The sequence below is a fragment of the Sciurus carolinensis genome, chromosome 14 (genome assembly GCF_902686445.1).
Source record: "Sciurus carolinensis chromosome 14, mSciCar1.2, whole genome shotgun sequence".
Lineage (NCBI taxonomy): Eukaryota > Metazoa > Chordata > Mammalia > Rodentia > Sciuridae > Sciurus > Sciurus carolinensis.
In genome coordinates this window covers 847,014-870,120 of record NC_062226.1, presented here as the reverse complement: position 1 = coordinate 870,120, position 23,107 = coordinate 847,014, and the positions used below count along the sequence as shown (strand labels likewise).

At 62.5% G+C, this 23,107-nt stretch overlaps 3 protein-coding genes across 4 annotated transcripts; all 3 read left to right on the top strand.

Annotated features, from left to right (window-relative positions):
- The first annotated feature begins 10,081 nt into the window (after nucleotides 1-10,081).
- On the top strand, nucleotides 10,082-13,328 carry Ptgds (prostaglandin D2 synthase). The gene is made up of 7 exons (XM_047525796.1): nucleotides 10,082-10,273; nucleotides 11,103-11,242; nucleotides 11,343-11,419; nucleotides 11,961-12,077; nucleotides 12,245-12,346; nucleotides 12,735-12,760; nucleotides 13,201-13,328. The coding sequence occupies exons 1-6, from the start codon at nucleotides 10,166-10,168 to the stop codon at nucleotides 12,758-12,760; spliced, it is 570 nt and encodes a 189-aa protein (XP_047381752.1). The 5' UTR covers nucleotides 10,082-10,165; the 3' UTR covers nucleotides 13,201-13,328.
- A 1,351-nt stretch (nucleotides 13,329-14,679) lies between these two features.
- Lcnl1 (lipocalin like 1) lies at nucleotides 14,680-16,817 on the top strand. The gene is made up of 4 exons (XM_047525624.1): nucleotides 14,680-15,726; nucleotides 15,898-16,008; nucleotides 16,240-16,341; nucleotides 16,574-16,817. Exons 2-4 carry the CDS (start codon nucleotides 15,900-15,902, stop codon nucleotides 16,618-16,620), a joined length of 258 nt encoding a protein of 85 aa, XP_047381580.1. The 5' UTR covers nucleotides 14,680-15,726; nucleotides 15,898-15,899; the 3' UTR covers nucleotides 16,621-16,817.
- A 4,277-nt stretch (nucleotides 16,818-21,094) lies between these two features.
- Paxx (PAXX non-homologous end joining factor) lies at nucleotides 21,095-22,692 on the top strand. Of its 2 annotated transcripts, none has more exons than XM_047525538.1 (7): nucleotides 21,095-21,279; nucleotides 21,350-21,410; nucleotides 21,652-21,701; nucleotides 21,783-21,973; nucleotides 22,068-22,136; nucleotides 22,296-22,380; nucleotides 22,466-22,692. In XM_047525538.1, the coding sequence occupies exons 1-7, from the start codon at nucleotides 21,155-21,157 to the stop codon at nucleotides 22,482-22,484; spliced, it is 600 nt and encodes a 199-aa protein (XP_047381494.1). In that variant the 5' UTR covers nucleotides 21,095-21,154; the 3' UTR covers nucleotides 22,485-22,692. The 2 variants fall into 2 exon arrangements, with proteins under 2 accessions (XP_047381494.1, XP_047381493.1); XM_047525537.1 differs by having other exon boundaries at nucleotides 21,101-21,279; nucleotides 22,462-22,690.
- The last annotated feature ends 415 nt before the right edge of the window (nucleotides 22,693-23,107 follow it).

Below are 23,107 nucleotides of genomic sequence, written 5' to 3'. Positions count from 1 at the left end.
GTGGGAGACAGATGCAATGCTGTCAGGGAACTGGACCCCTCTGCCTGCCTGCCGGCCCATGTGGGGGCACTACAGAAAGGACAGAGGCCCTTCTCAGAGAGCCATAGAGGAGGTCAGGCTTGTGAGAGGATACTGGGGCAGCGCGGTCACCCCTGGCCCCTCTCAGGTCCTGCAGGGTCGTGGGCTTCCAGGGGTCTGACAGGGCTTGTCCAGGAACTTTGGCCCAGAGGTGTGGTTGGGCCTGGGGCCTGGGCACACTGTCCCTCAGGTGGGCAACCTCTTGCTGGCCCCTGCTGCTGGGCCCTGGGTGGTGCCTGCCCAGCCCTGTGGGCCAGTACACCTGGCTCCCAGGCCCTGGACTCTCTTTTTCTTGGCTTGAGAGCACATCTCCCCATCCCCACCTGGGCCTGCTGGCCCTGGACCAGCCCCTGCGGCCTCCAGAGCTGAGTCTGCAGTTGACTCAGGAGACAGGACTTAGTGGGGGCCTGCTCTGTCCGCCCACGGTCAGCCTGCGGCTGTGCAACTGCACTGGAGTCCCTGCTCCCATCTCAGACCCTGACGCCCTCCCTCCTGGGGCCTGAGGCCCACAGCTGCCCCTCTTCCTTGGGGAGGCCCCATGTTTTCCTACCCGGGTATCCCAGGATGTCCACAGGGTCAGGGGTGCTTGTTCCCTGGCAGTGCCCCTCCCATGCAGGAGCGACAAGGGGGTGTCCCTCTGTTCCCCTCACCCTTGGGGAAGGGTGGGGTTCACTCCTCCCTCTTTGCAGGACTCTGTGTCTGAGACTCCTTGCTGGGGAGGGGGTGACTTTGGGGGATCTTAGGGAAGGGCAGCCCAGGCCCAGTTGCCCCAAGAGAGGGTCTGAAGCTGATGCAGGTGGAAACCTCTGGGGACAGGGCCAAGTGAGTTCCCACCTGAGCTTAGCCTGGGAGGGAGACCCTCAGCCTGGACCCTGCAGACCCTCTGAGCATGCAGGGCTTTCCCGACCTCCCAAGACTGCACTGCATGTGGGCTCGGCCCTTCCCACAGAAGGCTTGGGAGGACAGGGAGGGGGCCCAGTGGTTGGCACATTGGAGTGTCCAGATTCTGCCCTGGGGCAGCTCAGGAGCGAGGAAGATAGTATCTGGTGAGCAAAAACTATAGCCAGAGGCAGACCAGGGCATTCTTGGTCACCAAAGACCACCAAGTCAGGGCTCGGGGCAGGGGCCTTGGGTGGGCTCCCATGAACTGCAGCTGCTGAGGTCCCAACCACAGCGCGCAGCCACCAGGAGCCCCAGTGGCTGAAGGGCAGGTCTGCTCAGCAACACCCAGACAAGGGGCAGGGCAGGAGCCCTGGGGACCCCCTTGGTGTCCTCTCGGCAAATGGATGGAGTGGGCTGTGCTGGAATTCAGAGGGTCAGAGGGCTCGGCCACCTGGTGAGGAAGCTGTGGTCTCCAGGCCGTCTGGGGAGGTTGGCACACGTGGGCACAGGCACACAGCACAGGCTGCCTCTGCCCATGAGCCTCTCTGTCCCTCCTGAGGGATGGACTGGGTGCATCAGCCAGGAATGCTGGTGGAAAGCTATTTTGTTTTGCAGGAAGTCGTCTTGCTTCTTGGCTTTGTGTGGATTAACCGGGAGCTGGGGTTTTTCCATCCTGGCCTTCTGGTGATTGGTGCATCCCTGGCCACATCCGCGAGAGGCTCTGCCCTCGTCCGGGGCTCAGGGTGCTGGGAACATCAGGCTGGGACCTAGGGAGGTAACCTTGCAGTGTTTGCCAGGGGGTGCTGAGAGGTCCTCTGGCATCACAGGGCGCTGGGCAGTGGCAGGAGGTGCAGTGCGGGGAGGCCAGGGTGGCAGCAGACTTCAGCAGGTTCCTGGGACCAGGAGACTCGGTGCTGGGCTCCGGGCGAGCCGGGCCCCTTCTGTGGAGTCGTTCTATGGGGCCAGAGAAGCCCCCCAAGACACTGACGGTGCCCACTGTAGGGCTGGTCCTGAGGCCTTGGGACTTGTGAGCCACGCCCCAAGTCAGCCAGGTCCAGGGCGGCCTCAGACCTCAGACCGCCGAGGGCCCCCACACACCCACCCTTGCCTCCACTCCTGGGTCTCCGAGGCTCCCGTCCCAGAAAGCCCTCAGGGTCTGGGGGCCACTGTGAGAGCAGCCCCACTGCTCTGACCCGGGGCCGAGCGGGAGGTGCCTGAGCCCTCCTCCTGGTCTAAGCAGGCATGCTGGGTCCATCCTGGCTGCCAGGATGCCTGGGACCACCCTAATCCTGGGGGCAGCAGGGCCTGGCTGAGTTGCAGCCTGGCAGCTAACCCGCTGGTTCCCATGGTCTCGGGTGGACCAGGCACCCACACGTCCCCTGGGTGCTCCCATCCCCACAGTGGCCACAGGAGGAGAGCCTGCCTGGGAAACAGCTTGGCGGTGTGGAGCTTAGCCACCCCTGCTCAACCACCCCTGACCACCATGGCTCCTCTGTGCTCCCCATGAGACCAAAGCACACGCCAGGCTTGTGCCTGGATCTTCCGGGCAATGTTATGAGTGACAGCCCCAAACTGGAAGCCCCCCAGTGTCCATCAACAGGGGGAGGCAAGGCGGCCGTGGTGCACCCATGCCACAGGAAGCACGAGCCGTGCCCTCTGCAACGCCAGGTAACCCTGGGGTCACAACTGGGCGTAGGAGTCGTCCAGGATCTGAGGTGTGGCGCCACTCAGGACACCAGGAAGGGCCGGCTGCCTGCAGGGCAGAGCAGGGCCTCTGGGGGGCACGGAAGGCCAGGCGGGAGGCCCTGCAGGCAGGAGGACTCTCTGGGGGTGCAGGTGTTCACGCAGGAAGAAAAGAGGGAGGGAAACCCACACAGGGAGTCAAGGTGAAGGGACACGGGGCCGATGACCAGGCTCCCAATGGCCAGAGTGGGAACAATTCAAGCAACAAAGTAAACAATGAAGCATTAGGTCATACTGCAAAGTATGATACATGTCATGAGTCCACACCGATATCAATAAACAGCTGGAAAAGGAAATGAAAGAGGACACAAATCTCTGATGCAGAAAACCTGCCAATGACAGGAGACACTGAAATCCCAGGAGGTGGGCCGAGACCCTGCTGTTGCCGCTGCACCAGGGACGCCCCTGCAGGAGCACAGGTGAAGAGACGGATGGAAGGGACGTCGTGCCGATGGCCTGGCACAGACTGGGCCAGGAGGCCAAGGTCACATCAGTAGAGAAAAGGCCATGCTGAGTGGCCCCAGGTGCCGTGGTGACCCGTGCAGGCCCGTCACCTCAGTCTTCCTGTCACCGCCCTGAATCATGGCAGAGCAGACAAGCCCCACAGAGGAACCTTTGCAGGACACCCAGCCAGTGCCCAGAGCAGCCCAAGGACACCGAGGGTCCTGGGCAGGAGGCTGGGCAGGAGGAGGACATGAGGGGCCAGAACATCTGGGTGACAGAGGAGGGGACTGGCCTGACACCTCCATGTGGGGTCATGATGGTGACAGTGCCCGGGACGTGGGGCTTCTGGGGGGTGAGGGTGCCGCCCCCTGCCCGCATCTCTGCAGGTCTAAAACTGAGAGTCACACACGCCTCCCAAGACCTCGACCAGCCGCACCTCCAGCAATGCGCAGGCCACCTGTGCGCAGAGCACCCATGACCTGCCTGCTTCGTGGTCTCGGCAGAGGAGCCCAGGAGCACGCGGCTCGCTCGCACTTGCGCAGCGATGGGACCTTCCTGAGCCTGGCCTGGCCTTGGCTGGGGAGTCTCCCGTCTCCTGCACATGTTCTCTGGGTGTGTGGCGGAGACCCAGGACCAGGAGACCCTGCGGCTCTGTGGACCCAGCCTGCACTCAAGCCGCTGCTCAGACCCTGGAGGAGGACAGCAGCCACCCAAGGTCCAGGGGCCTACAGGGGAGAAAGGGGCTTCCAGCACCAAGGGCTGCCTCTGAGCATGTGAGGAGCGGTATCTGACGGGGCTGCTCCTTTTGCAGTTCAGGGTCTGGGCCACCAAACTCACTTGTCCCCAGACCAGAAAGCGGGGGCTGCAAGAGACCGAGACCCAGGTGGCTCTGAGGGCTTCCCAGCCTGGCCCACAGGGCTCCTCCCAGGTCCACCCACCCCAGTGTCCCACTTCAGGACTCATCTGTGGGGTCCTGGCAGCTGCCCCTCCCAGTAGCTGAAGAGGGGTTGGAGGCGAGGCCGGTGGGAGAGCTCGTGGTCCTTGGGCAGCCAGCATGGCCAGGGTGTGCTGAGCAGCAGAGCCAGTTCATAGTCGTGTCTAAGCAAAAGGAGGTTAGAGGGGTGGGGATGGTGGCCTTGATCCTGTGGGCAGAGCAGGATGGCAGTGGGCCAGCCCCAGCAAGCACATTCTGTCCCTCCTCGCCTGTCCCAGGGACCAGGGCACAGCTCGGCCTGCTCCCAGGTGGGAGTGGTGGACACAGAGGCTGTGACCACCGGATCAGGACAGGTAGTAACTAGCTACAGGTCAACCACCAGTGCTGGGCACACAGTGGACACTCACAGGTGCTGGCTGCTGTCCTGCCTCGACTTGGGCTGGGCGCTCTCCGAGTGTGGCAGGTCTGGGGGACAAAAGAGCAGGCAGGGCCAGGGCACGTGGGGAAGGGCACAGCCGAGACCTCCCGGGAGCTGGGGGTCTTGGCAGGTGCCGCCTCCTCAGGCGGAGACCCAGGACTGACGGAGGCAGGTGGGAGGCCCACTCCCTGACCTTTGCTGGGCCAAGTGAGAAGGTCTTCCCCGCCCTTCCTGCTACTGCCCCTTGCCCAATTCTGCCAAGGAGGCGTAAGGGGGCACGCTTATTTTCTTGTATTTGGGATATGAGTCGCTCGCCCTGGGGTGAGGCTAACAGGTGAGCTTGTTAACAGGAGCCTGAGGCCAGTACCTCACCCACCCACTCCATCTGCCCCCTGCCCAGTCGCACTGCCCAGGACCCCCTTCCTCAACCCAAAATGGAGCCATTGTGGATGGGTCTCACTCTGCTGGGGACTGAGCAGACTCAGGCCCAGGGCCCCAAACAGCTCTGGGGCACCCCTGGCCCCTGGCCCCAATCTTGGCCTTCCACAAGACCTGCCTGCAGCCCAGCATGGAGGAGCTGGTGAGTGTGCACCAGGGGAGGGGCAGGAAAGAGCGGGCACTGGGCAAGTCCAGCCTGCAGCCCGCAGTGAGCTCTGTCCAGCCTCAGGACCCCAGCCAGCAGGGACCCACTCCTCCGTCCATGCAGGGAGACTGCAGCCCAGGAAGGCCATCGGCCCCCTAGCCAGGATCTCCCTGTGCTTGCCGGCTCCATGCAGGCCCAGCCTGGAGTCTGCTGCCCGGGGAGGTTGGGACCGTGCACCTGCCCCTGGCTTGTCCCTGGCCTGGCAGGCAACACCTGCAGGAGCAAGAACAGGGCCGGATTCGGGGAGTGGGTGGCAACCACCAGCTGCTCATTGCACCTGTCCCACTCAGGTGAGACTGGACACCCAGTCCCTGCCAGGTGACACGGCGGCTGGGTTGGCCGGTGGCAGTGGGTGGACTCCTGGGGGCAGAGGCAGTGCCTGCCGTGAGGGAGCTCCACCTCCAAGGGCCAGCCAAGCAGGGGCTGGGGCCTGATGAGGGCCCTGGGCCAAGTCAAGGAAGGAGGGAGGCCTGGCTGGGGGCAGCCAGTCAGTGGCGCAGGGACTTCTTCTGAGGGACGCTGGAAACAGGGCCTTGGGCTCCGAGCTGGGGGCGAGCGTCTCCTGGGGTTCTGGGAGAGGGCAGGCGAGGGGCCAGTTCCCAGGAAGAAGAGCGAGGGCTCCCGCAGGTGGGCCAGGGGCTGGGAAGGTGGGTGGCTCCTCTGGGCATCTGGAGCCCAGTATCCCACTTGGATGCCGCCTTCTGTATCCGCGGTTCGGCGTCCCTGCCCTGTGGCGGGAGGAGCTGCTGTAGGTCAGGATGCGGCAGGAGGGGGACACGCCATGGCAGCAGCAGGCCTGGGAATCTGTGCTCCGGGCCTCCTCCGTGCCGGTCCTTCAGGTGGTCTGTCACTGGAGAGCCATAACCAGGCACTCTGGTTCAGAAGGCACCTGGGTTTGAGGTGAGCGAGGGGCCACTCCCTGGTGTCTGTCCACTGAGTCAAGATGGGGAGGCAGGGGAGGCCCCTGGTACCCCTGACTGTTGCTCCTGGGGGCAGAGCTGGCGGCCACAGGCCAGAGCTGCCTGGGAAGTGTGGGAAGCAGAGCCTCCCCGGGAGGACCCCCGAAGCCCCCGCCCCGCCTTCCTCCAAAGCCCCACCCCAACCAGGGGCTGGGCCACCTCCTCCACAGGACCTTGCCTGCAAACTGGGCCAGGACCCCTGTCCCCAAGGGTCTGTCAGGCCAGAACTCTCCAGGAAGGTGAGTCCTCTCTCCCTGAGGTTGAGAAGAGTCACGTGCCCGGGATGCTCCAGAGACCAGCTTGGTGTGTGCCAAGAGGGGTCTTGATCAGCAGTCCCTCCCCACGGGCAAGGTCTTGACCGCTCCCTGCTTCCCAGAGTCCGACTCAAGACACTCACAAAACTGACATGGTCAAGACAGGCCACGAGCCCTTCACCCTGCTGCCCCACACAGGAAGCAGGGGCCCAGGAAGGAAGTCAGGACCACACGCTCGGTGGGCCCCAGGGCAGCAGGACAGCCCTGGGCCATGGGGTGCAGGCCCCCCGTGGAAGAGGGCCCTTCCCCAAGGCTCCCCAGTGCTGGGTATAAGGGGGCCTCCCCAGGATTCACCCCCACTTCCCGGCACAGCAGAAGAGCTGGATTTTGATCTGAGGGAGAATTTGTCAAATTTGCCAGGACCCTGGACATCTGGCAGGACGGCATTGTCCTGGGAGGATGGCTGGTACTGGGAGGTTCAGGTGGACTGAGGAGGGGCACTGGGTTACAGGGTGGCAGGGATGTGGCCCCCAGATCTCTAGGGACAAAGCTGAGGTCCAGACGCTGGACCTCAGATGCACCCAGCTCTCATCCCCCCAGATGCAAGCCAGAGGACGGAGCTGGGCAGGAGGTCCTCAGAGCAGGCAGGGTGTTAGGCCTCAGGAAGAGAATCTAGGGCAGCACCTGGGATTGCTGGAGTCCCTGGCACAGGGGCCCCGAGGACAGGGGGAAGTCGGGAGGGGCCGTGGGGACAGCTTGTCTGCTTCTAGTTGAGGCCAGCCCCACAGGGACAGAGCCTGGTGGGAGGGGCCCAGTGGGGAAGGGGGATGACAGAGAAAGATCTGGAAGTAGGGTTGCAGACCCGCCTCTGTGGCCTGAGCCTGGGCAGTGCCCACTGTGTGTAGGGAAGTCAGGTCCAGTCTTAAGGGGACAATGTACTGAGGGAGGGTCCCGAGGCCCGAGCCTCATTGGCTGGGCCAGCATCTGGAGTGAGGGATGCCATGGGGCTGTCCTCTGCCCCAGACTGAAAGGCAGAAGTCCCTGCCTGGACCAAGAACCAGGACCCTCAGCAGCCCCAGTGCCTCTGGTAGTAGCCAGGAGACTCTGGAGACCCTGCCAGCCTGAATCAGAGCAGGGACACACACAGTTGGTGGCCTGTGTGGGGAGGGGCGGAGAGGAATTGGAAAATAACGATTCACAGACAGAGGTTTTGAAGAGTAAGCTGGGATCAGGTGGAGCTGCCCTCCGAAGGAGATCAGATCTAAGGAGTTACACCAGCAGTGTTTATTTAGCTTTTCCACAGTTGCAATCCACAGATGGTGGGCCTGAGACACGGGGTCCAGGGGCTGCCCCTGACCACCTATGTTCCCCAAAGCCCCTTGCAACAACCACTACCCACAGCTGGAGCGGGACACTAACTGCCAAGCACAGGAGGGTGGGGCCAAAGAGGCCCAGTGGATAGTCAGAGGTAGGGCTCACCAGGTGCTGGAGCAGCCTGGGCCCTGGAGAGCAAAAGCTGGACCCATGAGTGCCTGCCTCACAGACACTGGCCCACCACCAAGGAGGAAACCGCTCCCCTCCCAGACTAGGCTGGCACTGGTTCTGGGAGTCTGGGCCTGGACCAGAGGCAGGGGGATGGCCTCAGCGACCTCTCAAGGACCATTCCTTGTGACCCCAAAACACCAGTGTCCCGAGCAGCCAGGCTGAAGTGCCCTGCTCCCCAGTCCCCAGGACACACATAGCCCTGCTTGGCAGCTCACGTGCCGCCCTGGTCTCTCCTGCTGGGCTTATGGGAAGCCTGGACTGGGCTGTGTCCAGCACAGCCTGGGAGCTGCAAGGGGCCTGGAGAAGGGAGGAGCTGGACAACCAGAGGGGGGTGCAGGTCAGGACCTGGAGGAGGGCTATGGATAACTGACCCGGTCACCTGGCAGAATGGGACCTGGCTCTTGGGGGAAGGGAGAGGACAGGGCAGGATGAGGAGCCAGCCCTAGGATGCCAGGGGACAGGGGTCAGGGGAGTCAGGGTCAGCCCAGGTGCTAGGGCAGTGTGGGCCCCTGAGGTGAGTCACCAGGAGAGGAACCAGAGAGGAGGCAGCAAGAAAGGGCAGGGGGCCTATGCCAGGAGCGGGCAAGGTGGGTGCTCGAGAGGGAATGAGCAGGGCACGTGGCCCCTCTGCGTGGGGTGGGCTGAGTGGGCCTCTCCAGAAGTATCCGGCCCTGCCTGGTCCAACCTGGGCCTGTAGCAGAGGCCTGTCCCCTCTCACTCACTGTCCCTTCCCACAGGAAGTAGCTCTGTACCAAGTTTCCAGAGCTGCCAGTCTGGCTGGGCAGAATTGTGAGTGGGTGCTGAGTGAGGAGGGGTCTCACCCTGGGGCAGAGCGAGATCTTTCCTGAAGAGACACAGAGGAGGACAGGGCAGGGAGATGCCTGAGCTGGCCCCATGGGGAGGAAGGGGCAGCCCTCTTCCCACCAGGCAGGGCCCACCCTTGAGGGAGATCTACCACCACAGACGGTCGGGGTGCCATGGTGTTCTTCCAAGAGGGTCCCACCCTTGGACCCTGCTGGGGGGTCGTCTCGCCCTCAGCTCTCCCCAGGCCAGAGGCAGCCATGCCTCAGTGGCACAACCCAGGCCCCTCCTCCTGCCCCCGCACCCCGGCCCTCGGCCCCTCTGCTGGCCCATTCTGGAGGAGACCTTCAGATCTGCCGCTGGACCAGGCTGGGGCCTGGTGCAGCCCAAGATCTGTGCAGAGTCTGGAGTCAGGGCCCCCGTCCTGCCTACCCCACAGAGGCTCTCCCTGCTGACCCAAGGCATGGGTGGACTGCTCTGAGGAGATGACAAGGGTGGGCAGAGGAATGCGGCCTCAGGCTCTCTCTGGGTGCCTCCTAACTGGCCCCACGCTTGGACCCTGGCCTCTGCCCTGCCACCCCAACAGCCCCAAACCCACTGAGAGCAAGAGACTCTTGTGACACTGCCCACCAGCTCCTGATGCTATGGAAACCTATGCTCCCAGTCCCTCAACCCCAGGCCCCAGAGAGTCGGAGGAAGGACAGGACACACAAGCCTCTCCCCAAGGCCTGCAGGTCCCCAGCCAGGGAGGAGGCCATAGGGCCAGAGAGCAGCTGCACGCTGCAGCCCCACTGAAGTCGGATGCCCCTCTCCGCCTGCTGCCCCACCCCCTTTCCCCTACCCAAGGGTACTTAAGGGGACGTCATCCCAGCCCCACATCTGGTCACGGGGTAGCTGTGCCTAGGACACCCGCTTTGAGTTCCCTGCCTGTTAGATTGAGTTTCTTTGCCTTGGCCTGAGCTTCTGGTCACCACCTGGCCTGCTGGCCTCTCTGAACCAAATTCTCAAGGTACATCTGGGGCTTTAAGATTCCCTGTTTAGGTCTCAAGCCTCAGAGGGTGGGTGATGGGTAGGTTTTGTGGAAGTTTTGGGCCCCAGGCGGGTAGTGACCAGAGGCCCTGGAGGCAGGGCAGTACTTCCCTGCCCATCCAGTGCTGGGGTGGGTTCAGCAAGAGTGGGATAGGCAAGGTCCCAGCCAGCTCTGTCCCTGGCACAGCAGGGCCTTGGCCTGTCTCTGTGGGAGCCTCTTGCATAAGCAGCCCTGTGGGGGACGAGGCTGCAGCTGGGCTCAACCCCCGCCCCCCAATCACGAGCCTCTTGTGGGCTGTCCTTGGGCCCTGGGTGGAGGCCAAGCTTGGCCAATAAATAGGGGTCTCCTCAGTGTCCTCTGCTTCTCCTGCTCCCCCACCCTCTTCTGCCCACACTGCTGGTACCCGACTGGGACACCTGCCCGGCTCCAGGAGAATGGTGGCTTTGCGAATGCTGTGGATGGAGCTGGTCCTGCTAGGGGTCCTGGGGGTGCTGCAGACCCGGGCGCAGGTCTCTGTGCAGCCCGACTTCCAACAAGACAAGGTGAGGGTGCCCTGACCCGAGATTGTACAGGCTCTAGGAGAATGGGCACTTGAAGGGGCACTAAATCCTGCAGTGTGGGGCAGAGCCAGGCAGAGCCTGGGCCAAGCACAGAAGGAGGGCTGCGCGACTGCCCCAGGAGGCTGACTGCGGAGGCTGACCGTGAGCAGCCTTGCACCCCGTCCACGGACTGGACACGCAGACAGGAGGGCCGCTTAGCGTCCACGGCGTTCAAACACCATGCCCGGCGCACTCACAGGCACACGTCCCACACTCGGTCCCAGGACGCGTCTCTGCGCAGCTCGCAGACGGCGATGGCGCACGGACTCGCAGAGATCCCCACAGTGCACGGGGGACGCGCTCCGCTCAGGCCACTGCGAGCCACCAGCGTGCTCGCTCCGGAGCCGGCGGGGACGCGAGGACCGAGTCCCTGCCCCTAAGCGCGCCGCCGCGTGCCCCTCCCCGGCATCGCGCGGACGCCTCGCGTTTGGCCGCCGGGAGCGGAATGCCGCCCTGACCCCTCCAGGACCGGGGCGCACTCCCGCCCGCTCTGCCGGGAGGCAGGCGCTTCAGCAGAGCACTGGATGCTGATCCGGCCAGCTGGGGACTCCAGGGAGAGGGAAGGGGCCTGGTCAGCCCGGGGGCGGAGGGTGGGCGGGGCACGCCTGAGCCGGACAGGGGCTCGGACGCGGCGGGCCTGGGGCGGCGCGGGGCCAGCTCGGCGTGGCGGTGGGGCCGGGCAGGAGGCAGCAGGTGGGGGTCTGGGTGCCTGCCGGGTCCGCCCCGTGGAGTCCCCAGGGTCCCGCCGACCCGTCGCGCTCGTTCGCCGCAGTTCCTGGGGCGCTGGTTCAGCGCGGGCCTCGCCTCCAACTCGAGCTGGTTCCGGGAGAAGAAATCGATGTTGTCCATGTGCAAGTCGGTGCTGACCCCCACCGCGGACGGCGGACTCAACCTCACCTCCACCTTCCTCAGGTGGGACGGCAGTTTAGGGACCTAGAGAACCCCGCCCATTATCGCGGTCTGGGGACCTCCTCAGGCCTGACCCCTGACTTGGGAGGTAACCTGCCCACAGGAAAAACCGGTGTGAGACCCGGATCATGCTGCTGCAGCCCACAGGGAACCCTGGCTTCTACAGCTACCTGAGTCCGCGTGAGTGGGCCCGCCCCGCCCGCCTCCTCTCCAAGGCGTTTGAGGACACGGGATTGGGCGGCCCCCTGGCAGGCCATGCTGGGGCGATGGCCACTCCACCAGGGTCAGCTCGGTCAAGGCCTGGGTGTGAATCTGCCAGCACACACGTGGGTGTCGGGGGACAGAGGGACCCTCGCGCAAGGGACTGGAACCTTTCTCGGGAGCCCACTCATGTTGTGCCAGGCTCCTCCCTGCGGGATGGAATTTTCCCAGGCACCGATCCAGTTCCCCTGCCCTGTTCTGAACAAGAGTCTCGACACCGGACCGCGAGCTCCTGGTTTTCTGATCCTGCGTGTTTCATGTCCCCAGGATTTTGGTTTGAGAACACAGTTCCCAGACTGGGAACTGGGGAGGGACCAGGGGAGCAGCCAGTCAGAGGGGAGCATCCCCTGCAGGCCCAGGGCCTAAGCCCTCCCGTGCACACCCACAACCCCTCCCACAGAAGCTGCCCTTCCCCCACCAGAGGCTGGTGCCCCAGCCAGGCTTCCCTCTTGGGTTCCAGACTCGGGCAGCACCCACGTGGTCTCAGTGGTGGAGACCAACTACAGGGAGTACGCGCTGCTGTTCACGCAGGGCGCCCAGGGCCCTGGCCAGGACTTCCACATGGCCACGCTCTACAGTAGGTCCCCACCTCCACAGGCTCCCCATGAAGGGACCCCTAGGCTGGCCTGGCATGCAGAGAACTGATGCCTGACCCTGGGGTGTCCCGGGGAGGGGTGCCCAAGACGCAGGGTGGGCAGGGCAGAGAGCCTCCCCACGAGGCTGGCGCCTTCTCCACCCACCCAGGCCGCACTCAGGCCCCAAGGGCTGAGCTGAAGGAGAAGTTCGTCACCTTTTGCCAGGCCCGTGGCTTCACAGAGGATGCCATTGTCCTCCTGCCCCGGAATGGTGAGGGCGGATCTGCTGGGAGGGGTCACAGTCAGATCAGGGTGGCAGGAGGGGACAGGGTCGGGAGAGGCTGGCCTGCCCACAGCCCTGGGCTGACAGGATGCTCAGTGACACTGGCCTGCGGCCTCGTCACCAGGACCCGTCCCAAAGGACGCCAAGCATCCCGTCTGCCAGCCACAGGGGAGGCCCCAGCTCCTCTTGGGGGCGCCATGAGGGCTGGGGGAGGGGTGGGGTGAAGTCTGCAGTTTGGGGGTCTCATTCAAGTCCAGCTCTCCAGGGCCTTGAGGGCAGGTTCTTCTGCATGAGGAGAGGGGCAGGAAGCCCAGATAAGAGAATGGGCCCAAGCCTGGGGCACTGACCGTGGCCCCCTGCACTTCTCTCTTGGCAGATAAGTGCTTGAAGGAGGAAGAGTAGGTGAGTGAGTGTGTGGCGGGTCAGCTCTCCCAGTGACCACCCCACACCACTCATATGCAGCACACACCCGCCACCTCATGGATCCTGGGTCCGGGGCAGGAGCTCCGGGAGCAGACCAGACTCCATCAGAAGGAAGACCTGGCTGCCCCCACCAGATTAGGGCTGATTCCCATCCCACAGCAGGAATCTGGGTAGAAGGGCCTGGAGGCAGGGCAGGAGGTGCTCTGGAACCCAGACCAGAGTGGAGGAGCTAGGGGTGGAGGGGATGGGGGCTGGAGAGGGGGATCAAGGGCTCTGTGGTGCATTTGCCAAGACCTGGGGGGGCCGGGCTCTGGCGGAATCCCCAGGAAGGAGGCCCACACTAGAAGTTCAGTCTGCCCCCCTACCCCGGGGGCCAAGATGTCTCCTGCACTACCAGTGGGTCCTGTCCTTCTGGCCAGGTGACCCAGCCTCAGGACTCTTCTGCTCTTCTCCTTCCTTCAAGATGGCAGCCTTGGATCCTCAAAGCATCTCTGCACCCTTGAGCTTTATCCCAGACCTGAGAAATAAACTCTGAAAGCAAGTCAGAGCCTGACTCCTGCCTGTCTGTCCTCTGACACCTGGTTCCCCAGATCCCTCCTATAAAACCTCAGCACGAAGTCCCCACAGCAGGTGTCTGCTCCTGGTCAGGACTGCAAAGTTAGGAATGCCCAGTGCTGCCCCTTCCCTGCACAGGGCTGTGACCTTACCACAGCCCACCTCCTCCACGTGTACCTCCTCAAGCTGCCAGTTTGTGGGCTGGTGGGGGTCAGTCATTCAGCAGCTAATCACTTAGGCAGGTGTCCACCCCCTACCCGCCCATCACTCCTGAGCAGGAAAGGCCCAGGGAGCTTTGGATACATTTTTCAAGGTTTGGGATTAGCACACTCAGATTAAGCAAGGTTTGGGAAGGCACAGAAAGGAACGTTTGTTTGGAAGGTGCTGGAGAATCTGTGGCCCTTGCTGGGAAAGACTGACAGAGTGAGCTGGGGACAGGCCACCCCACGCCTCTGCTCCAGAGTTCTGCTGCGCCTGGCCTGGACTTCCAGAGCTTGCAGTCCTGCCATTCACCAGAGCCCTGGCAACAAAGCCACACTGTGGGGCAGCCCCTTGCCTACTCCCTCTCCCTGAGATACCCAGCAGGGTGGCCCTTCCCAGGATCCTGTCCCCAGTCCTCCTACTTTACAATGTGCAAGCTCCCTGGCCTGCAGGCAGACCCCCTTGAGGCTCAGTTGTGAGGGTGGGCCTCTGGGGGGCCATTCTGGAGGAGGAGACCTGGCCTGTGTCTGAGCTGAAGGCTGGGGGCCAACATCCCAGAGGGGCTAGAAGTCAGGGAGGCAGGACGGGTGGTCTCAGCTCTTGGCCCAGTGGCTGCCAGGACGACCTGCCCCCAGCTGCCAGACACCCAGCCCTTCCCACAGGAAACACCAGGCTGGTAGGGCGGTGTTGGGTGGAAGCAGCTGGGCCAGGTGCTACAGGGTGCAACTGGATAGGGTGCTTATCAAAGTGGGCTGTGTCCCAGGCTAGCCAGCCAGCTGCCCCAGGGCATCTGGGGGGCATAAAAGTCCCACTGGCAGAGGCCACCCCAGCTCTCCTGTCCTGCTGTAGCGCCCAGAGGAGCTGACAGGATGCTACAGGCTCTGCTGATCAGCTCCCTCCTTGTCCTGCTCAGGGTGTCCCCAAGCTGGGCCCAGGTCCCCATCCAGGACAACTTCGATGCCACCAAGGTGTGCCCACGCCTGCTCTTCCTCTGCATGGATGACCCTATCCCACTTGCTTCTCCATGTCACACCCTCCCTGATCCAGGCTTAGCAGGGCCTGGGGCCTCAGGAAAGGTCCTCCCTGGTGCCTGCCCCATCAGACCAGGAGTGGGGTGACTGGGGAGGACAGTAGACCCCTGACTCAGCGTTTGGATTGTGCTTACCACCACTGTCCAGGCCTTGTCCCCCAGTACTGGGTCAGGGTTGGTTCATGGGTAGAGGTCATGAGACTGGGCAGCAGGGAAGGACATGGTAGGCTTGGACTGGCTGCAGGGCCACTTCCCAGCCCTCCTGCTCTGCCCTGCAGTTCCAGGGCATCTGGTACATAGTTGGGGCTGTGTCAGACGACCAGAGCTTCCAGGACTCCAAGGACAACATGAAGATGCCCATGGTCTTAGTGACCCTCTTGGCCAAGGGCGACCTGGATGTCAAGTTTGGGTACCCCACGTAAGTGACCCCACCAGCCTCACCTGTGATTCAGGTGATCTACCTGAGACAAAGGCCAGTGTGAGGCCACGTAAAGGCCAGCAGGAACCAGCGGTGTCCCTAACAGAGCAGGGGGACAGACTACAGGCTCCTGTTGGCCTGGGCTGCCAAGACCCAAATAGGAGCCACAGCACGATTGCTGCCCAGAGGGAGCCAGGTATCTGCAAGTCCTCCTGAGGCCTGGGTGTTGAAGCCAGAGCGACTGCATGTCTGTGCACATGTGCACACACGTGTGTGCATGTGTGCCTGTGCATCTGTGTATGTCCTGTGTGTGAGTCCGTTTCCGTGTCCTCTGTGTGCATGTGTTTCTGTGCATGTGAATGTGTCTGTGCACCTGTATGTGCTCTGTGTGTGTGTCCTGTGTGCATATGTGTGTCTGTGTGTGCGAGAGGGGAGACCTGAGGCCCTGACCCCACACTGCCTCCACTCCAGGAGGACTTCCCTCCCCCGTAAGACATGAGCACCTGCATCCTGAAAAGGTTGAGGTGAACAGGGGACCCTGCTGAGGCTCTGCCCGGGCAGCGTCCTCAGGACACCCACAGGGTTGGGACTGCCAGAGAGGGCAAGGCAGGCCCCCGGCCTGGGCACCAGCAGGGCTGCGGCTCAAGTGTGGGCAGCTCCTCCCCAGGCCAGACGGCGGGTGCCAGAAGATAAGCACGACCTTCAGCAAGGGCGCAGTGGACGGGCAGTTCAGCAACCCAGGTGAGGCCGTGGTGGCCCACAGGTGGGCAGCAGGGAGGGAGGCAGGGGGCCTAGGGCCTGTGCATTCCGCCTGATTGGCATCCGGAGTCAGGGCTTCTGGCGGCGGGGCTTCCCGCTGGAGCGTCCCAGGGACGAGCGTGGTGCCGTCACCTGCTCTCCCCGGTGTCTCAGCCATGGCCCAGACTGACATCCGCGTGCCTTTCACGGACTACAAGAACTTCGCCATCATGTACTTCGAGACGCAGAAGGGGGGCGTGCGGAACGTCTGGCTGCAGCTGTACGGTGGGCGCCGACACCTCCCCTGGTCCCCAGGCACAGGCCTTGACCTTGGAGCGGTGTCCAGCATCTGGTCTGGAGTGCTGCCCATGTGTGCACCCAGCACATTCTCACTTGCAGCGGGTGGAGCCTTTCCCAGTGGCCCCTGCGGACCCCCTGCCTGTGGGGAAGGCACCTGGCCCTCGCCCAGCCCTCCTCTGGCCCAGCCCCTTGCTCACCCGTCGTCCTTGCCCCCAGCCCGCGTCCCAGAGCTGTTTCCTGAAGGTGCCCAGAAGATGCAACTGCTGGCACCCCGCGTGGGTCTGAACCCCAGCCAGGGTGCCATGCTACCCAAATCCGGTGAGTGCTGCGCCCATCCCAGGTCAGGGCTGCAGAAACCAGGACTGGCAGGGACAGGTCCTGAGGGTCACTCCACTTATCCCTGATTTGGGATAGAACGTTCAGGGGCAGCCCTGGACCCTCTGGGCCAAGGAACAGGCGAGAATGTGCCCAGGGCATGGTGGCCTGGGGGGGCCCGGGGCCCCTAGGAAAAGGGGCTCGAGCTGCTGACTGAGGCCACTCTCTTCCGCAGACCAGTGTGCGGGCGCACTCTCGCCGGTGAGTGCGGGGCTGCGCTGAGGGCCTGCCCTGGGACGGTCGCCAGGGTCAAGTGCCCACGCACACAAGCAGCAGTGGTGGGCAGTGCAGCCCCGGGAGGGCCCAGGAGGCCTGAGACACCAGGCCTGCAGCTGCTCCTTTTCTTGCAGTGAGGGATCCAGCCCTGGAGTGCCCGCGGGGGTCTTGCCCTGTTTCTGTCCACAGCCCCCCAAGCACAATAAATGGTCTGCAAAAGCCCTCTGTGGTGTGTTTCCTGTAGGGGAGGCAGAGAGTGGGTGGCTGGGTGACCAGGCTGGGGACCCCTGGGAGAGCAGCCTGGCCCCGGGGCCATGGACCCACAGAGCTGAGCACCAGGGGCTCTGTCCAGCAGGGAGACCTCTCCACCAATAGGGAGCCAGCTCTGCCGGCCTGAGGCAGGCATGAGGCGGGGGAGGCTGAGGCAGAGAGAAGACAGAGAAAGGCAGATACAGAACGGACAAAGAAGGGTCGAGGAAGACCTGCACTGAAGCCCCTCTGCCATTCCTCCCCAGCCCGGCCCCAGATGGCCCTCCGCCAGCTCTGCCTTCCAGGCCGTCTCCCAAGGCTCTGGACACCACTACGTCTTTTTTATTTTTTAATAATTTTATTTTACTTATTTTTACGTGGTACTGAAGACGGAACACAGCGCCTCACACGTGCTAGGCAAGCGCTCCACCTGAGCCCCAGCCCAGCCCATCCAGTAAATCTTAATAGCGCTGTGAAGTCACCACTTAAGAAAATCACCTTGTGCACTCCCCACACAGTAGAGACTGAGCAAAGGGAAACAGGTCATTTCAGGAGACCTGTGGTTCAGGGGACTTCCCAGGGTTATCTAGTGATGAGATGATGGAGACCACTCAGCCAGAGGGTCCTGAGAATGATCAGAGCAGCAGAGATGGTGCCATGGTCGCTGGACAGAGGGCACCCCCCACACCTTCCCACGCGACTCCTCACCTTGAAAAGAGCCCAGAACCTCAAAAGCATGTCCTGCTCTCTGGATGGCCCACATTCTGCCTTGAAGGTGAATCTGCTTTCCTGAATGGATCCCTGAGTCTCCCACTGTGCTGAGATCCTCTTCACGCTGAGTCCATCCTTCTTGCAGATCCCTTGGGTCTCCTGACAAGGCTGGGCTCTGTGCAGGCGTGGAAGGCGATCCTGGCTCCCTGCAGTCCCTGTGCACCCAGCTCAGGGCCATGGCCCTTCACTCAGCTGCCCAGACACACTGCCCACCGGCTGGGCCTTCAGGGGCCTCTCCAGCGGAGGCTGAATTGACCTGAGCCACTTCTGTCCCCTTCCATCCCCAGCTCACCCAGACCCTAGCTCTGGTGCCCTGCCCAGAGGCACCAGTCTCCTGCATTCTAGAGAGAGGCCCAGCGCTGTCTCCTGTGGGCTCAGGGACATGTCCCCATGATGGCACACACACCCACAAGCTGACCTGAGGGTCAATTGCCAGTTGGAGACCCTCCCCTGGTGACGTCAGGCCAGGAGGGGGCACAGGACGTCCGCACACAGGTCCACGTCCTCAGTTCTAGCACAGGGCGGGCATTCGATGTCCCTCACATGGGCAATGACCAGGATGCGGAGCCCTGGCTCGGGGAGGTGTGGCCAGCATCTGCAGGAACTGGGTGTCCTCTCCCGTCCGAGCACAAGGCCAAGGCACCCTGGCTTCCCTGGGTCTTGCTTCCCGCAGACCCGCCAGCCGCGCCCTCTGGGCTCTCTTGTCTTTCACCCCTTGTGATAAACTCGCCCTAAACACTGTGTCTGTGCCGCACTGTATCCTGTGTCTGGGCCAAAGTAATCGCCTAACCTAGACAATCACATCCGGGCCGGGGAGGGGCACGCACAGCGCTCCACGCTCAACACGTCCTGAAAGTTTTGAGGGTTAAAATGCAAAACCGTAATGTAAACTGTTCAGCAAAAAAGCTAAAGATATTGATCACAAATTTCTCAAAAACTCAAGAAATATCCCGCCAGGGGCTCCTGGGGCTATTATTTCTGCTTTTCGCTTGATTGAGAATTTTTTATTGAAAAGCACAATCAGTGGTCGCCTGGCCTGCTGTGAGTCCAGCCCCAGCACCAGACACACAAGCGCACGCGCACACACACGCGTGCACATGCACTCCTATCTTGTCAATCTTTTCTTGACTGGGATCTTTGGACTGCGAGGTCACAGAGGTAAGGAGTCTTCCCATTTCACAGACCCTAGAGGGCCCCTCTGATGTCCCTGGCACCTGCTGGTCCCCGCTGGGCCGCGAGGGCCTGCCCAGGTGGCGCCTGTGTGGCCATGCTTGCTGTGCTTGGGCTAGGCACCATCACCTCTTCTCCCCTCCTGAAGTCTGACTCAGTGCTGTTGTGCCTGCACTTTCCTTGGGCCTCGCCCCCAGTTGCCCTTTCTCTGTACTCTTGCTCCTCTTCACTGCCTTGGGCCCTTTGTCTTCCCTGTCCCCCTCACAGGTTGACCTCAAGCCCAGGTGGGTGAGGACCCTTCTAAGACCCTCCCCTTCTCTGCTTCTGAGGCCCCACCCACCTCACTTCCCATCTGGTAACAGGTACCCATATCCACAGAAATAACATTGCTTACCAGAAAGGGTCCAGCTGCATAGACTGGCCGGCAAGCCCTGTTTCCAGACCTGATAGTGATTACTCAAATGTAGGTTGTATGGTCTTCTTATGTTTTAGAACTAATTTTTATTCCAGGTCTTGCATTAATTTCCTATGGCTACTGAACAAATCATCACAAACTCGTGGCTGAAAACCTGCATTTACAGCTGCAGTGGTGCACCCCCGTAATCCCAGCTACTTGGGAGCGGAGGCAGAAGGGTCACGAGTTCAAGTCCAGCCTGAGCTACTTAGTAAGACCCTGTATCAAAATTAAAAAATAGAAAGGACTGGCTAGGTAGCTCCCAGTGCTGTGGAACAGCACCCAGTGTTCCTGAGTTCCATCTCCAGTACTGGAAAACACAGACAACGAGATTGGCGTCAGTGCCTCAGAGCTTCTGAGGCCAGAGGTGTCAAATCAGGCTCGCTGGCTGAAATCGGGGCGTGGCCTACCTGTGCTCCGGAGGGCTCTGGAGGAAGCGCCTTCCTCTCTGCTGCACCCCCGCCCCACTGGGCCCAGGCCCCCTGCAGGAGTGGCACAGCCAGGGCTGTGAGGGCTGTCCCCCCTCACACGCAGCTGTGGGCAGGCCCTGGTGCTCTGCTACCAGGCCTACAGGGCCACGTTGTTATGTGAGCAGGTTAGGAGGGCGCACCAAGTGACAGTCATGGCTTCGGCCATGTTCTAGTAGCTAGAAGTAGATCATTAGTTTGAGGGGAGGGCAATCACAAGAGGGTCTGGGCCATCCTAGAGAATGCTACCACGATGAATAAGCTAGAATGTACTTTATGTAGTGACAAGCAGGGAAATTAAAAATGGAGCAGGAGAGAGGAATAGAGAAGGTGGCATCTGGGGAAAGACCTGCAGGAGGTGAGCGCTCCCAGGAAGGAAATGCCAAGCCCAGATAACAGCATGTGCAAAGGCCCTGTGGCAGAGCCTATGCAGGCCTGGAGGGGAGTAAGCCAGGAAACCTGAGAGATGAGGCAGACTTAGCTGAGGGCACTGGAGATAGGTTGACAGACTGCAAACCCACCAACAGCCCTCCCCAAGGCCACCATGCCTCACTCCAGCCCTTTGCAGAATCTTGGGCAGACCCCGTCTGGCAGGACTCCACCCTTCTCCTTCCAGATCAGAGCTCAAGCAGGCCCCTGCTCCCACCCACAGGCCTCTGGTTCTGCTGGCTGCGGCCTACAGCTTGGCTCTACCCGAAGGTTTCATGCTGACTGTCTCTCCCACTGGCTCTCCCAAGCCTCAGGTCAGAGGCCTTTCCTGTCATGCACGGTGTCCTCAGGGAAAGGACAACACCACATGCTGGGGAGTGCTGGCTCATAACCACGGGACCACGGGTGAGCGACGGGCCTTCTGCACTGGTCGCTTTGCAACTGGGCTGGTTCCGGGTAGGAAGTATGGTTTTACATCTACAGCGACGTGAGATACCCGTGGGGGAGGACGAGGGACTAACGGAGGCCGCAGGGACCCGCATGTGGGATGGGAAGTAGGAGCGCCCCTCAGGCGGAGGGCGGCGGTTGTGTGCGCGGCTGCTGAGGGAATCCTGGACCCGGGACCATGAGCGCCGGAGGGGGCGAGGCCCGAGGAGAACCCTGCATGAGTGCAGGGCTAGTCCCGGGGTCCGCCGCAGAGCGCACCACGGGAGACGCCAGGGCTGGGGGCCCCGCCCTCCGCCCTCGGGGCTCCGCCCCCGCCCTCCGGGCTCCACCCCGCGCCTCGCGTCTAGCCACACCCAATCCCGGAGCCGAGACCCCCGCCAGCGCTTGAAGTCCCGCCCCGGCCAGACTCCGCCCCGCGCAGGCGCCCTAAGCCCCACGTCGGCCGCGCCTGCCTCAGAGGCCGCTTCTCCGCGCAGGCGCCCTGGGCCTGCAGTCAGGGCCGCGCGCCCAGCGCCCCCAGCGCCCCCGTGTGGCCGGCGCCGGCGAATCTGTCATGGTGCCGCCGCCGTTGTCTCCTCCGCTCTGCACGCTGCCGCCGGGCCCTGGCCCACCCCGCTTCGTGTGCTACTGCGAGCAGGAGGAGAGTGGGGACGCGGACCGCGGCTGCTTCAACCTCTAGTGAGTGGGGTCCCGGGAGGTGAGGTGCAGGAGCTCGGCGGGCGGCCGCGCCTGACAACTCCTTCCGCAGTGTCACCGACGCCACGGAGCTCTGGAGCACCAGCTTCTCGCCGGACAGCCTGGCCGTCCTCGTGCGTAACGGCGCCCGGGCGGGTCTGGGAGCCTGCCACACCCCGCACTGAGCCCGAGCCTCCTGTGGGATGTAGGGACCAGTGATCCCCAAAGGGGCATGAGCACTCCCTTTCCCCACGCTGTAGCGGCAGTCCTAAAATTGGCCCGACATCCCAGGTGTTCCACAGTCGGGCAGGTTTGGGGACCTTCCAGTGGGTCTTGGGTCCTGGGTAGCTGCTGACAAGTCCCTGTGCCCTGCAGAAAGCCCGCTTTGGTCTTAGTGCAGCTGAGGACATCGTCTCCCGGTTCAGGTGAGCCACAGCAGGGAGGAGAGGTGGGAGGGAACAGGGGTAAGGGTCTGGTCACAGCACTTCATGCCTCTCCTCTCCCAGGGCAGCCTGCCATCAGCAAGGGGTGACTCTAAGCTTTCAGGAGGATAGAGCATCCCTGACGCTTTCAGGGGGGCCATCAATGCTGGCCTTCGACCTATTCAAGGTGCCCAGTGCAGAGGCAGCCCCCAGGTTGCAGGCGCTGACCCTGGGCCTGGCAGAGCGTGTGTGCAGCCTGGAGCAGCAACTGGCAGGTAGGGTGAGCATAGGCACCTGGACCCTAACTGGGGTCCCTGTCATGCTTCCCCTCCTTGCACTGAGTAGAGTGCCCATGGGCTTTCTCTCCAGCTGTGGAAAAGACAGCTGCCAGCCCCAAGAAGAGCCCCTGGCCAGCAGAATCTCAGCTTTTCTTACCAGGTAAGGTGTGGACCTCAGAGATAGGTTGGGTCTATTCTCTTCCCTCTGGAACTATCTTCCCCAAAAACAGCCTCAAGTTTGGAGGGAGACTGTCTGCAGACAGAGCCATGGCAGGGAGAGCTGCTGGGTTCAGAAGCCCCCCTTTCGGTTTTTCTCCAGATCCTGATCTCCACAAAGGTGGCCTTGGACCTGGGGTCAGGAAACGATGTCCAGGGGAGTCCCTCATCAACCCTGGCTTCAAAAGGTACCTGCCCATTATCCCTCCTAACCTGGATCCCTACCCCTCCTCCACACCCCCGTCGGATCACCCCCTCTTCTCGCTCAGTAAGAAACCAGCTGGTGGTGTAGACTTTGATGAGAACTGAAGCGCAGCAAAACCCGTGGCCTGGTCAGGAGCCCGTTGGTGAGCGGAGCAGCAGCCTGAGGCCCCCACCAGAGACCCTGCCTCCACTTCCACCTACAGGGACCCATCTGCTGTGGGCAGGAGGAGGGCTGCTGCCCAAGTCCCTGCCCTATAAAATAAAGGGCTCCCTTAGGTGAAGGCTCTGATTCTTGGGGGGTGGCTTGGGGAAGGGAGCAGGAACCCCCTTTAGGCCAGTGCTCTGGGCCTGGGAACACAGGGTGTAAACAGGCACACCAGGACCCCAGCTCCTGGAGGAGGCTCTTCCTGGCTGGATCTGGGGCAGCCGAGCTCTCAGACCAGTCCAGCCATTCCTGCATGACCAGCCCAGGGCCAAGGCTTCTAAAGGCTTGGAACACTATTCTACCCTTTCATTCCCTAGCCAAGCAGGGCACAGGCCCCTCATGCCCCACACAAGCTTGGACCTGGGAGGACATCCCATGCAGGTGTGTGTGTGGAAGGCCACCACTGTGGGCCAGGCAGTGGAAGCCCACTGCTGGAGAGGGTATTGGCCTGCAGCCTGGGGAGTAGCTGAGGAATGCGGGCTTTCCCCACCCACCTGGCCCTGAGC

Coding starts and splice junctions, on each gene's coding strand:
- Ptgds (XM_047525796.1), top strand. CDS start 10,166: ATGGTGGCTTTGCGAATGCTGTGGATGGAGCTGGTCCTGCTAGGGGTC. Junction 10,274..11,102: donor CCGACTTCCAACAAGACAAG/GTGAGGGTGCCC, acceptor CGTTCGCCGCAG/TTCCTGGGGCGCTGGTTCAG. Junction 11,243..11,342: donor CTCACCTCCACCTTCCTCAG/GTGGGACGGCAG, acceptor ACCTGCCCACAG/GAAAAACCGGTGTGAGACCC.
- Lcnl1 (XM_047525624.1), top strand. CDS start 15,900: ATGGCCCAGACTGACATCCGCGTGCCTTTCACGGACTACAAGAACTTC. Junction 16,009..16,239: donor CGTCTGGCTGCAGCTGTACG/GTGGGCGCCGAC, acceptor CCTTGCCCCCAG/CCCGCGTCCCAGAGCTGTTT. Junction 16,342..16,573: donor TGCCATGCTACCCAAATCCG/GTGAGTGCTGCG, acceptor TCTCTTCCGCAG/ACCAGTGTGCGGGCGCACTC.
- Paxx (XM_047525537.1), top strand. CDS start 21,155: ATGGTGCCGCCGCCGTTGTCTCCTCCGCTCTGCACGCTGCCGCCGGGC. Junction 21,974..22,067: donor CCTGGAGCAGCAACTGGCAG/GTAGGGTGAGCA, acceptor CTTTCTCTCCAG/CTGTGGAAAAGACAGCTGCC. Junction 22,381..22,461: donor ATCAACCCTGGCTTCAAAAG/GTACCTGCCCAT, acceptor CTTCTCGCTCAG/TAAGAAACCAGCTGGTGGTG.